The 15,246-nt window shown below is 37.5% G+C and overlaps 1 protein-coding gene across 1 annotated transcript in view; it reads left to right on the forward strand.

Moving 5' to 3' along the window:
* The first annotated feature begins 2,820 nt into the window (after window positions 1-2,820).
* LOC108037537 (RYamide receptor) overlaps window positions 2,821-15,246 on the forward strand; it is a 37,391-nt gene continuing 24,965 nt past the window's right edge. Inside the window, exons 1-3 of the mRNA XM_044459068.1 lie at window positions 2,821-3,536; window positions 5,034-5,150; window positions 6,439-6,637. Of these exons, the coding sequence (XP_044315003.1) occupies window positions 2,887-3,536; window positions 5,034-5,150; window positions 6,439-6,637 (966 nt within the window). The 5' untranslated portion in view covers window positions 2,821-2,886. The remainder of the gene's footprint in view (window positions 3,537-5,033; window positions 5,151-6,438; window positions 6,638-15,246) is intronic.

Here is a 15,246-nt window from a genome sequence, read left to right on the forward strand (position 1 = left end):
ATTTAAAGGTCATCACATTGCCCTTTCTCTTTCTATGGAAGAAAAGCCCTGGTGATATTTCTTGTCTCAATAGACCAATATTTCTTGTCTCAATAGACTAATATTTCTTGTCTTAATAGACCAAATGCCGCACGTTACGCCGACTTTGTTCCTGTCGCAGAATAAACCTTTCCTTTATAGGCGTTTTTCCTTTAATCGGGGTGTTTTGTTTTCTCAACGTTATAGCTTTTTCGATATCTCTTATCATAATCGTTTCAACTCAGTTTTCATAGCTTTTTGTGTACCATATACACATATTATTCCTTTCATAATCTTGTAGTAACACATATACATAACCATTTTCTTCAATTTTTTTTTTTTTTGTATTTGTCTACGCAAACTAGTTCATCAGTTGTTGATTAAACATATATTTATATACTCAGAGATATAGAGATATATATTTTTAAGCTGTTTCAGAAATACGTTTTAGTTTTATAAATATCAGACCACTGATCGTAAAGATTCCATAGGAATGATCAAAAAATTTATCACTAAATCGACCTAGCTTTATTTTTTTTAAACATCGAAATCTAAATAAAGAGTATTTAATTTTATAACAGCTTCGGCTTGCTAAAGTTCACTTCCGTTAATTTTTGCCTATAAGTTTACTTCCAGTTGTCTATTTTTTCGCGAAAATATTTGAGCCATCTCCCTAGATTCTAAAAATAGAAAGTTATTTTATGTAAGTTTTTAAGAATCATCACATGCTTTTCAGCTTTGGCAATAGCTTTTGCCTGACCTAAGGGCAGAGTTAAATTTTATTTTTCAGAATAAAGGCTGCCTGTTTTATCAGACAAATTTTCTCCCAAGCAAAAATCCGTTTCCCATTAAGGCCTTTAAATTCGTCGTAATCCTAGGCCATTATTGTAAATTCTTTTCCTTGTCATTTTTTATGTTTGCTGCTTGGCTGAAAATTGAATTTATGAAATGCATTTTGGCAGGACGGCTACTTATTTTGTTTGTGCCTAGGGGAAGACTTTGTCGCTACTTTTCACGCTCAGCCTAAAAGCTCGCTAAACAAAATTACCCGTCAAGTAAGCTCGGAAAATCTGATTTGTTTTCCGGCAAAATCTAAGTCGTTATTACATTTTTAAAGGCGCACATATCTACAGACCAAATTCCATTCATGTACGTGATTTTTTAACAATATTTTACATTTTTATTTTTTTGCCCAGATTATTTTCATGTTCCGAACTCTCTTGTCCCTTCTAGTTTCCCTTCTATTTTTAACGACGAGAACCCTATTAGCATAAAATTACTTTTCGTATTTTTGGCATTCTGCGCACAATTTTCCATGTCTTATTAATGGGGTTTTCGGTAAATGATGGATACATATCGGTGAAAAAATTTAATTACCAGCCGAATCCTTAATATGGTTTTAAAAGCTCCGGATTTTGCCAGGGATTTTTTCGTAAATTTGTATGCTGGCATATTGAAATATATGTAGTATAGGCTAACTTTATTCATAAGATATTTAAAAGCCTTTTTAGCAAAAGCAATCATAACTTCTGTCAATCAATAAATTATCGTTGAACTTCAGACAGGCTATTCTTAAAGAATTTCTATAATCACATATTTTGATGGTTTTGCATTTATAGCAATCTCATTTTGTACTCCATGTTATCAAATGACACTTCAAGCAATGCGTAATTTACTTTCATGGCATGCTTATCGAACATCTCAGTATATTAAATTATTTAAATAACTTTAATGAGTAAATTCTGCAACTTTTGCACGAGAACATATACGAAAGTGGCCCAAAATAACACTAAGCAATGTTAAACATTTTAAGTTCCTAAAAATGATTATGTTATTTTCCGTCTAAGACTCCCGGGTCAAGGAAATTGCAGGGATAATTGATAAACAACACAGAAGGATGGCTGGCCAGATAAAGACAAAAACGGCTTTGCACACTCCCACATACTTGCTAAATCCTCATATTCATTATTGTGCTGAGATAAACAATTTACCCACTTAATGCCAGTGGGTAGGCAATTGGGTGGTCAGGAATGTCAAATGTTGACCACATTCAGCAAGATATTAAAAGGAAGTGAAGCTAATGTAAATGGTATGGAATTAAATGAGTCGGCGACTGGCAGCATGTCATTGTATCGAAAGGACACGCTTAAATTTCTTTTGTATCCCATCCATTTAATGTCGAGTTTTTCCGTGTTAACTTGTTCGAAATCCGCAGCTGTTACACTGACTTTTCATTGGTTACCAGAGCAACTCAATTTACATCAATTCAATTATCATACAATATTTCCGAGTTAAGAGTAACATTTATTTATTAGGCTTAATTTAAAGCTTTATATCTACATATTGTTTTTTAAAAGTAAAATTATTATAATTGGACCGTATTCATTTATTTAACACACATTTTAAAGAAAATAATAATAAGAATACTGCAAAGGATAAAATACTTAATGTTGTCTAGTTTCATAAACGGATTTAGTTTTAATACTTCTGATGTTTAATTTTGAACAATAGATAATTATAATTAATTTTTTTCCAGCTGCATCTCAAAACCTACAAATTATTCATTTGTAGTTTTTCAGCTTTGTTGTGTTACTATGCTGAGATAACCCACAAAACTCTTATAATGATAGCAGCCCAAAACTATGCAATGTTTATTGTTTAAATATGCCTTGCGAATTATTAAGTAGCCGCAATGATGTGCTGCACATTTTATACAAACTTAACTAATCAAAACTTCATACTTTTTCTTGCAGATGGCAGCTAGGAGTCAACTTTAAGTGTCTGGATTTCGGTCCAGAATGCTTAAAAAAGTTTTCAAGGACTTAAAGTTGGCCTAAGAGTTTGCTGTTACTACATTGACACGCTTGAATGGAGTTTGATGATAGCCTGCTGTTTGGAAGCAGCCGAGTGTTGCTTGAGGACAGCAATAGGGTGTACATGGATCAGCAGCAACAGGACTACCTGGAGGAGTCCCTAATGCTGCCCGACTCCGCCTCCCTCCTATACAATGCCACGACACATCAGATGCAGGTCGAGGAGGCAACCACCGGATATGGATCCACCACCACGCTCAATGGCCTGGAGTTGGAGAACTTTAATATCACCGTGATGATGAACTTTAGTTGCGACGGCGATGACATTCAGTCGGAGGACCTGTGGTCCAGTGTCTACTTTAAGACCACTGTCTACCTCCTATACATCCCCATATTCATCTTCGCCCTGATCGGCAACGGAACTGTTTGCTTCATCGTTCAGTCAACGCCTCGTATGCGCACTGTTACCAACTACTTTATAGCCAGCTTGGCACTGGGCGATATATTGATGTCCCTTTTCTGCGTGCCCTCGTCCTTCATCTCGCTGTTCATCCTCAACTACTGGCCCTTCGGCGTGGTGCTTTGCCACTTTGTGAACTACTCTCAGGCGGTCTCCGTGCTGGTCACCGCCTACACTTTGGTGGCCATCAGCATTGATCGCTATATAGCCATCATGTGGCCCCTAAGGCCCCGCATCACAAAACGGTAGGTTGTTGGCGTCCAGTAATGCTGTAAAACATCAAACGAATTTTATTCACATAGGCTTAACGGCTTTTAAAATATTTGGTTATTACAAAAAGCTAATTATGCGTTAAATGACTGATGAAAAAGTGCAAAGGTGATTTATTGCCATTTTGGTTGATAAGATTTTTGCTTATTTCACTATAAAGCTTTTAAAACATTTTTTCGTTTTATTATGCTTCTAATAGGCTTTCAAAGCTTGAGAGCAGAAGTCACCTTATTTCATTCGTTTTATTTCGCACTTTATGGCAAGGGTATAATTAATTACCAAAATTAACTCATTTCATATAAGCCGAAAACTTAAAGCTTCCATATTTGCACGCAGGCAATGTGTACTTCAGTATTTCTTCTTGAAGGTTTCATTGCCACGATTTAAGTAAGCTTTTTAAGTTCACCCTCCAAGTGCTAAACTCGACATTTATTGGCGTGCATGGACACCGTTAAGTGGCCTCAGCGGTATTTACATTGGTGTCCACTTTGACCAATTGACCTAAACGACTCTCCCCAGGGGCGAAGTTTCGGCAGGCCTTTAGTGAGACAGTGTCTAAACACGTCGCCTCGTGTTAATTGGTTTATATAGTAATTCGAGAACCTGACTCAGCATTTGCTGAAAATCCAAAACGGCCGGCTGGTCAACAACTATTGACCGCATGAATGGCAGACGTCAATTTGTTTGGTAATATATACAGCTGCTGCCCTTCAAAAGTCCCGGCATCACATAGAGTCACTCCGATTACATCCATCGCATCTCCCTCCGAGTTGAGGATCCGGAGTGTGTATTTCACGTTTGAGTGACGTTTAGTAGCGGTTAGGCGTACGGGGAGGTTAACAGATGGAAATTGAAACATAATTAATGTAGTTAAGAATTCTGTTTAGATATAGTAAGAGTGTAATTTAACAATTAATTTTCGGAATTGGTACGCAATGTTCAGTAAGAAATATTTTCAGAATTGCCTTCAATATAAATATTATTTATATTATTGTATTGTTACATTTCATTTACTAAAAAAATTGACTAGGAAAAACACAAATTTTTTGTATGTTCCATACTGACGTCAATATTTGCGGGTACGTGCGTGTGGCAGTGTTTGTGGGCGGCGAAATCCATCCTTCGTGGCCTCTGCAAATATTTGCGGGGAAATAACATTAATATGGCTGACAATTATTCAACATGACTGTAATTTACCCGAACGCCGCTACCGCTCTTAAAGCCAAAACAAAACAAGCTGAAGGCTTAGAGCTTAATGTCCGCTTATCATGCTTCGTCAAGCTTCAGCATCACTCAAACGCCACGTTGTGGAGGAAATATATGAGCTGTTCAACAATTTATAAGAGTATTCTTTGAGAGTCAAAAAGCAAGCCGATTACGGATGACTAAGAATAGCAGACATATTTTATATTTATCAGCGAATAAAATCTTCTCAGAACCCACTCAAACACGACTTCTTCCGTTTTTTTCAGTTATGCTACACTAATCATCAGCGGCGTTTGGTTTGTTGCACTTGCCACGGCATTCCCAATACCACTTGTCTCCGGCCTTGAGATGCCTCTGTCTCCATGGCACGAGAAATGCGAAAAGTAAGTACCACAAACAACAATTGTCGGAATGTTAAAATAATAAAATATATTTTATTTTCACAATTTTCTAGTATTATACATGAAAATATTTTGTATACTATTGTATATTATTATTTGTTTGACTTCTCTTATATTAAAAATTAAATCTTTATGAGTTTACTCCAAGTGTAGGGGTATGAAATTGTCTTAATTGGCTCTTTCCTCGGATTTCGACTTAAAGAGAAAATTCTTAGATGGGGGATTGGTTGAAGGATGAAGACATTTCTCAAGGCCGGAACACGTTGTCAAATGGAGGGCAAATAAAATGTATTGCATACATTTTTCTTTATTCACCAACAAATCAGGGAGACAAGCGCCAAGGAGCATTTGAATCATTTGCCCCCAAGGACAAACAAAGAGGATACTGCATATAGTAAACTCATCTGCAGGTTCAAATTTTATAATTATATTATACTCCTTCAAAAGTTTGCAATGCAGTGAAAGCCACATTTCCGTCCCTATAAATTATATATTATATATTATTATAGCGATCTATTTATGTCCGTCCTTGGTCTGTCTGTCCTTTCCCGACCGATTGTTTGGGAAATAAAATTATAGTTTAGTTATTTTTTAATATGAGCCCATATACATATTTATAAATACGGTTTTAGTTTCATAAAACATCCAACAACATGGCAAACTTGAAAATAATTGTGGTTTAATTCTCTAAAAATCTATGTTTTTACCTTCGTTTGTATTTTGGGGTCGATTATTTATGGCTTTTGCAAAAAAGTGCCCAAAAACTGCACTTTTAAGTCCATAACATTTCTTAAAGACATCCGACATAAGACATACTTCTTAATGATTGTGGTTTAATTTTCAAAAAAGCTGTAGTTTCAACTCAGCTTGTAATTTTTGGTCGACTTTTCGTAATTATTATGGTGTTTAAAAAAAAAAGTTATCTTAAATATTTGATTTTTTTAGCCCGATTTTGTCATATTCTAAAGACTGAGAGAAAGAGTTATTTAAAATGGGTCCTTAAACAAACCTCTATCAGAGCAAGAAAATATAAAATAATTTTTCGGCGAAAGCAGTTTCCTGCCACTGTTGGCAGGAAATTGAAGAGCATAGCATGAAAATGAAATTGCGCACTAAGCCGGGCATACATGACAGCCAGCACACATGTGCGGTTGTCCTTTAGTGACAGTTGAGTTTGGGAGCCCGGCAAATCCGTTCACTTGAAACTAATGCACTTTCCCGCCCCTCTTCTCTTTCTATGCGATGTCCTTTGTGCGCGTGCATCCACCAGATACATTTGCCGCGAAATGTGGCCTTCGCGGACGCAGGAGTACTACTACACGCTGTCCCTCTTCACGCTGCAGTTCGTTGTGCCGCTGGCGGTGCTGGTCTTCACCTACACCCGGATCGCCATCCGCGTCTGGGGCAAACGGCCGCCCGGCGAGGCGGAGAACACCCGCGACCAGCGAATGGCCCGCTCTAAACGCAAGGTGAGTCCATTTCTGAGCCACCGCAAAAACTAATTCGGTTGTAAACTGACCCTTCCATTAGCTAAGCCCCTGTGGGATGAGCCACTGCAAAAGGGTTTTGTTAGAATCCATCAAGTGGGTACACTAAAAGTATAGCAAAAAATTCAAGAAATGTTACATCATTTCTCATTTTTAGTAATTTAATTGCTAAAATTTTAAAGATAAATTGTAAAATGTAAATTAATATACACTTATATTGTGTAGTTACGCTTAACAGTAAGAAGTTTTTATATGTCTGACAACTACTTATTATTGATAAAAATGTTTTCCATTTTCATTTTTGTTCACTTGACTTGGACGTTTGTGGAATGCTTTTGAGAATAATCAGAATTCTTTGAACATACGAGTGGAATTGTTCGAACAGACAGATTAATGTTAATTACAGGAAAAACAAAGAGAAAAGGAAAATATGTACAAGCTTAAAATATAAAGAATTTTTTAAAGAATTCAAATGAGGGGGGAAATTATTGTATTGTGTGTTAAACAAAAAACATTTTTCGCTACTTATTTTGGATTCCCATTCACAAAGATTTATTAAATTTAACCATTGAACATGACTTTATGACCTTGCCATTTATGTAAAACTTATAAATGATTGATTGTAAAAACGAAAACTTGCACATATATACATGTATAATCAAAATGGCTTTTCTAGTCATCTTCTTAATTATTATAATATTTTTTCGATAAACAAATGGATTTGTCTTAAATGCAAAATAATAACTATTAGTAGCTATTTCCCAAATTCGGTGTTTGAGTATACTTAGATATATACTTATATTTGGCAAATACCCATAATCTTAATTTGCAGACTCCTCTTGCATAAGCCCAGCCATCTCCTGTTTGCGTTTTGTTGACTCTAAAGTTTAACCCCAATCGCAGCACCTTGCCACAGCCTCGATCTGCAGTCAATGACAAGCCCCCACTTGTTGACTGCTCCAAGTGAACTCAGACCCAAACCAAACCCAAACCCAGAGCCAGACGAAGACTCAAACTGAGCCATCAGCAAACCGAAGTCTTTTGAAACGAAAACGACTATGAAGACAGCTGTCGAAGCAGCAATCTTCAAATTGATTTTGCATTTTTTCCCGCTTTTGCTCCGAGCAGGCAAAAAAATCTGGGGTCAATGGGGAGCAAGCGTGGCAAGGCTGGCTTCCTGCTCCTCACAGTTGTTATTTTACCCTTATAGAGTGTATTGATCATTTATAAGACGCATGATATATCATATTTGATTATACGAGGATTACATTGCTATAGCTTGTTGCAGAGTGTCTTCAGGATAAATTTTATATCTCTACAACTATTGAGTATCTTTCGAAAGATTTAACTAACATAGGCATGAAATTAATTTTGTTTTTTAAGATATTGAAAATTAAATTGTTGACTTTAAATCCGATTAAAAGGTTTTTAATACTAAAAAGTTCGTAGTGGAATTTTTGTCATTACATTTTATGACTGCTTAAGAAAATGTATTTGGTGAGAGTATTTAAAATGTCGTCATCTAGTGCAAGTCTTCCTTTATTTTTAAAAATATTTTTTTAGACTTGGATTTTGGGCTGTGGCAGCGTGCCAAATGGTATGTAATGCTCACATAATCACACGGCGCAAGGCAACAGCAGTATTTACAATAAACTTGCACGAGCCGAGTTTCGGCAAAAGTAAATGAGAAAAGATTTATGCGGTGCATGTGGTCCGTACTTGGTACACGGGTCCCCGAACTTATCCACTTGCCAGCTGGAGGCCTTTGGCGCGATGCGATTGCCATTGCGTCTGCGTACAATTCGCCGTCTGAAGATGCCATCCAGCGTTTTGTGGTCTTCCAGGAAATCAATTGCGATGCGACGGCTACTAGTGATGTGGGTGGGGGTGGGCTGCAGACCACGTAACCACGTTAGTTGTCAAACAAGCCCCTAAGTCAGGTCGATGGCCAATTGTGCAGCTGAACAGAAGAAGAAGGAAGCCAAAGCCAGTTGGCCAAGAGTGTTAACATGTGAGCTGGCAACGACCTCTCTGGCCAAATAACCCCTCCGCCCTTAAATTAACTTTGCACTTGGAGGAGGACACTTAATTTCCAAGTTTAAAAGGGATATACCTACCTAAAGACCTCTAGGCATATTGAATTGTAATTTTAGCTTGTCAAATATGTTCCCTTAAATTACTTTTTTCCTTTAATAATTATTATAATTATCTGACACACTTATTTTTAGAGAAATTCTATGACTTTTAAACTATTTTGTTTAAATGTGTTTTATAGAGAGTATTCCTACTATTATTTAAATAAAGAATTTCGTAACACCCATTAAACTTACGCTCCAATCCCATATTTGTGGAAGCAAGTTGGCCAGTAATTATAATTGACATATTTGTAGGAGAGTACACACTCTGAGGCAAAGGAAATCCAATGACTGTCCAATCTCGAAGAGATCAGACAGACATCCGACAGGGACTCCTTCATCTTCCAACAGAAGGAGCTCAGGCCAAAAATGAAAATAGAAATGAAAACAATTGCTGACAGTTTCGCCCACCGCTGTGCAATGTTACCCAATTCGAGCCCAAGGCGATGGAGCTTCATCTGCCATTCACTTTTCGATGCAGTGGCACTGCCCCCTCCAATGTCCAAGCTCTGACCATCCTTCGATGCCGTTGCAATATCCCAAAAAGTGGCTACCAATAGGTATTTGGTTACTTAACCCGGGAACAATTTTGTGACTTGGATTTCTCATTTTCTCATGACGGCTCCCTTCGCTTATGCCTCCATGTCCATCGTTGACAATTTCTTCCTCGTGTCTGGCGTCTTTCGAACAATTTTGCCAATTGGCAGTTCAAATGATTAGCAAATTACCGCTCTCCCCATGGGACCTCCACTACTTCGAAGCTTCCTCGAAATCGTTATTGTCGCTCATTGACAACGGGTCGATTGAAAATTAAAAATGTATTGGGTAATCCTTTGGTTAATTGCGTGAGTGGGCAATTGGAAAGATTGATGAACAAGTAAGAAACGTGTCGAAACTAGATAAAAAATGTATTAAAAGTAATTTAGTCTGGTTAAATGTAATTCATTTTATTTGGCTTGTTGAAAACCATTACTTACAAAGTTACATTTTTGTAAAAGTCAGCATTTTATAAAAAAGATTAAACTATTATAAAATTTAAATAATATTCATTAAGGTATCTCTCTTCCATGGACGTTTGCCTATTTCAATTTAATTTCATTATTGCAAGAAAACTACAAAGTACAATCATAAATGGCGTTCCCTTTTGCCATTGCACTTTGTCAATATTTGTCAAGTGTTTCCTAAATTCGTTTGCACGAGTTGCAAATCACAGTCCATCATCTAATTGCTGGGAAACACACTGCAGGCAAAACAATCAGTCGAAATCCGAGATCGGAGGCACCGGAGGGGCAACAATATTATTATTGCTGACTTGGGGCGATGACACTTCACAGTTGTCAGCGGGCCCGGGCGATTGCAACTTTGGATTGAGTACGAGTATCACTATTTTGTCAGCTATTTCTTCTTATTTTTACTTTTTTTACAACCAACTATCGATCTGCTGGCAGCTGGCCAACACCACCGAATCTGCGTTAGCATTTACATTTGCATCTGCCATCTGCATTTGAGTTTGAGTCTGAGTCTGAGTTTTGTCAACGCGGCGTCGACTAATGTGTAATGTGTAGGAAACGCGGCTCATTTGGCGCGATTGCTTCTTGTTTGCTGGCAAAACGTTAATTGCATAATTGACTGCAAGAGGCGTTACTCTCGGCCCGAAAGTGCCCATGCATTGGCCATCGTCATCATCATCACCATCGCCATCGTCCTCCCGATAACTGAGCCCCGGTTGGCCGCGTCATGGAGCTGAAGCCAAGAGTGATGAGCCAGCGCCGACCAAATGGGCAGGTCCAAAACGTGGGGCGGGCAGCAGTCCAATCGGCAACGGGTTCCCATTTCCAATTTTTATCTTATGCATTTTTTTACTCCCAAGAGGGTATTCATATCTTTCAGGAGGTTTGCCATATATCTACATTAAAACTTTTGTTCCTAATGCAAACTTCTTAAATTGAATTATAACCAGAATGATAATTTGCGTACTTGAAAAATGTAAATGTGTAAAGATTTTTTAAGCATAGAAAAATATAAATTTTAAGGTCAGCAAGTGTTATAGTTAAATTTGATATAACACCCATAAAAACCTTTTTAAACTTTTTTCGATGTCCTTAATATTTTATATATTTTATATTTTGAGAGGGTATTTCGTGCTGCGGTCTTCATATTTTACGCTCAAATTTCTTGTTTTATTTTTCCGACCAAGACGGCTGGAGACGATGCAGCCGCGTCATCGTCTTCTCTTTCTCTTGAATTGTGTTAAAATGTTAATTTCGTATTACGTAATCTGTGTCATATCCAGCAGGCAGTCGGCCAGGCAGCTGGGATCTTCATCATCGGCAGCACAAACCCGTACGAACACATCCCAGAGATACAATGGGGAGTGCATGTGAAAAAAGTGAGAGGATTCCCAGGCTTGGCCAGTAAGTCCGTAGTCGTCTGCTGGCTAACGAACACAACGATGCACACCCACGCTGCCGAGTGTTGAGTGCACTTTGTGCGTTTTGTGGCAAATTAAAAGATAAAACCCACAGAGGCAGCAGCTGCAGAAGCAACAACTTCGGCAACAGGCTGCAATTAGTCTCCCCTTCTTGCAATTCATTTATCTCGCCCATGGAATCTCCCCCATCTGCAATTCCGGTTCCCCATGTGACCTCTGCTTGGAAACTCTTAGCATAAGCGTTTTACGCCCTTCCATGTCATTGATTTATTTACGCCCAATTTATTTTGGTCTATATGTGAGTCTTGCAAATGGCACTATACAAATTAAATAGGTCGCGAATATGACAAGTTTCTGAAAGCTTTAAGTTGGTTTTTGCCATCCTATTATTGCATTTATTACCATATTAAAAATCAATTCTTATTGGGTTAATAAGTCAATATTCGACTTACTAATATTACAACAAATGTTAATAGCTTCGTTCTCATGTAGCTAAATAAAAAGCGTTATATGTTCCCACCTGAGTGGTTGTTTTACAACATTTTTTGTTAAATGTCAGATCATAAAACGAATAACTTTTAAAGAAGTCGAAAGCACTTTGACTTAGAAATAAACTTTGTATAACAACATAAATTTAAAGGTTCACTTTAAACAAGTCATTCAAATACAATTTTATAAAGCATTATTTTCTCACATGAATCAACCTTTAATTTCCATTCTTAAGTGCATAATTATCTTGATACTAACACAAATAAATTTGTCAAATGACTGACAAGGCTTACAAATATTTGTTGAGCGCTGTCCAAACATGGACCTTCTTTATTCTTCACTATTTATGCAAAAGTAACTATTTGTTCCGGGTCTTGTGGACATATCAATAAATGTCCATTAATTATGAAACAAACACGTAGACATCTAGTCTGATCTAGTCTTCTGGACTGTTTGCCCTCGACTATAAAATTTATCAGCCTGCCATTTCGGCCGGTTGTTTACGGGTAATTCTTTCTTAATTCAATAAAACTAAATGTTGTGTTTATTGTGGCGCCACGGCCAGGAGTTTTGCGTTGCTGGGGACCATAAATTAGTCAATTAATGTCCGTAAATTAAACAGAAAATCTATTGAACAAGGTGACTCGACAATGTTCGTATGTAAATAAATTTAATTTCGGTTGTTGTCATTGTTTGGAGATTAATTTAATTAAGGCTTGAGACCGATACAAATGCGGTTTTGTTTCAGTAATTGAGGTGAATCCTCAGACATGACTTACTCTGCCACTTGGTTCGGCCATCAGCTATCCGGCATTCGCAGTTGCATCTGCTGTTGCTTTTGTAGTCTGCTGTTGCATGAGAAAACATCTTGTCCTCCCCTGTTTTTCCCCCTTATTTGTCTGTCTGTTTGTGCTTGTTTGTTGAATGGGTTTGTTTGTTTGGCGTCCGAACAAGTTTATTCTACAAAAGTGAAAGGTTCGGACTTGCAGGCAATGCTTATGAATGTCGACTGCCCGCAATCTGTGTCAGTGACGCACTAAAATCAATCAGCCACAAAGACAAGTGCCCCTAATGAAGATGCGCCACTTGAACTCAGCAGGGGACTTAGTTAATTTGCGTGCACTTAAAGTTAAGTTCTAGCAGTTAGAAATGTGCATTCAAAATTAAAATTTTAATGTTTAGCTTTACATTTATTTATGTTTTAACTGAATGACTGAAAAAGCCATAGTGAAATATTATAATTCTATGTTTGTTGGCAATATAGGTTAAGCTACATTTTTCGCTCAGTATAGTTACGCACAGCATAGTGATATTCTCGTCACGAAGCCATTGAGCAAATCAATGCTACTGCTCATTAATGGGGGAACTATATGGCCACGTCAAATTGCAGCTGCTGCGTTATCACATTGCGTATACGCCTTGTATGGCGTGGCTGCCAATGAATGGGACAAGCTAACCAGTCGACGGCATTTGGCTAATGCAAATTTGTAGTTAACCAAGGATGACATCCAATTGAAATCAAAGTTCATAGCTGACTCCACATTTGCATATTAATTTTATAAGCTATATGAAACTTCTCGTTGAGTCAAGCTCTTGATAATTTAGGTGAAAATTGATCAAGATCTTTTCATAATTTCGAGCAACAAGTGGACCAAATGAACACAAACTATCTTTGTTAAGCTTGAAAGTTCATCACCTTATGCCTGATGCCGTGTCATTACGGAGATCATCATGATTGCTCAGCCCACTGAGTCGAAAAAGCAATTTGCGCCACATTAACCCCGTTTTCGGGTTGGCCAAAGGTGCCACGGCTGCCGTTGGATCCGTGTATCTGCCATCCAGCTGAGTTTGTTGTAATTAAAATGTGAACATCGCCGGCGAACGGACAAAGGCTGCCGGGCTTTTATTTATCCGCGGGCCCACACCCCTTTAATTTAAGTTTTGAGTTCTCATTCGTCGTCAGGGTGATAGTATCAGGTGCACAATAAAAAAGCCAAGCAAATCTTTAATTTATAAAATTAAACCCCTTTCTCTGTTTCTTGCTTAAACTTCTTTGTTTTTTAAGGTTTTTAATATTAAATAATGCTGAAAAATGTATTATTAGGGACTAAGACATTTTATAAAAGGTTCTAGTCATAGCACAATATAAAAACGTACAAATTTTCATAAAGATTATTTAATGCAGTTTAATGATAACCAAACTTCGATTCCAAAACAAATGTTCGTTGTTTCTTTTCAATTGCTTTTATACTGTTATGCCTTCAGAAGAATACGTAATATAATTTTCTTAGGTTCAGTCTCTCTATGATATTGAATTAAAAGAAAAAAATTATATAACACCCTACTCTGGAAGCCTGCAGATGTCGGTAGATTTTTTCCTCAGTGCAGCAATCAAATAAGACACAAACAGGTAGCTGGTGTCGGATTTGAGAAATGGCAGACACGAACAATTTAGATAAAGCGGATAGAAGAGAAAAGGGAAGGGGATGCTGGCTATATTTCAAACCCAACGCTTCCCTATTTCACCCATCGAACCACTTACCGATGTCCCGTCCAGTTATTTTGCCCCAGAAATAATTCAAATTGATAAGCCACTCTTAATGGTCGACTCTTAATGACCAGTAGCCACTGAAGACCAACAACAGCGGGTTAACATTAACTTTTCTTTGTTTTGTTACTTCGCTGTTATTTTTGTTGTCGACTGCCATTATCTTTGAGTTGGCACTTTAAACCCGTAATTAGTTTACACTTGCGGTAATTGCGGCATAAATCTTCAACTTGCCATGTGTCGTAATATCCATGGCACACACACACGGCCCAATCCCTATCTGGATCCCTGGGGCACACTAGTGTGGGTTCCGTTCCCAACAACTTTATATCTGCATCCCTTGCCACATCCCTTCCTCTTCCCAGCACCATTTCCAGCTCCATTCCCATCCCATTCCATCCCATTGCAACCCATGCCAACTGCCGCAAAATGATTTGTGGCTTAAGTGGAAGTCAGAGCGTCGTGCTCTGCAACGAAGTTACCAGCGCATCTCTCTTTGGTGGACTCCAAAAACCCAAGTGAATTATAGTCCAGCTACACTCGGAAAAATTATTTAAGTAGGCTTTAATATGTGGAAGTAAAGAATTATGTAACTGAGTAACATGTGTAAGATTTAACAAAAGAGTTATATAGTAGTTTACAATATAGAACATTTAAATTTGAATATATCAAGTAAAATCTAAATTAAAAGGGGTAATCAGTACCAAAGTTTCTTTGAGTCTTTTAATTATTTATAAAAAATTGAATTTATGAGTAATTCAATTTCGCATTGCCAATAGGTTTTTCTTTATTGAATTGGGGTTTTCAGTTAAATTTTAATGTTTTCCCAGTGCAGAAACATGCGGTTGTGTGTTTTTTTGCGAACCGTTTGAGTTGGGCTGTTGTCACGCTATTTTCAAATAAACAGCGCCACAGTAAATATAATTTCTATTCCGACTGCAAATAAAACCATGAGCATGGCTCCCCTGGTCCCCATCTACGAGCACAT

This window comes from Drosophila rhopaloa, unplaced genomic scaffold, assembly GCF_018152115.1.
Source record: "Drosophila rhopaloa isolate 14029-0021.01 unplaced genomic scaffold, ASM1815211v1 contig_178, whole genome shotgun sequence".
Lineage (NCBI taxonomy): Eukaryota > Metazoa > Arthropoda > Insecta > Diptera > Drosophilidae > Drosophila > Drosophila rhopaloa.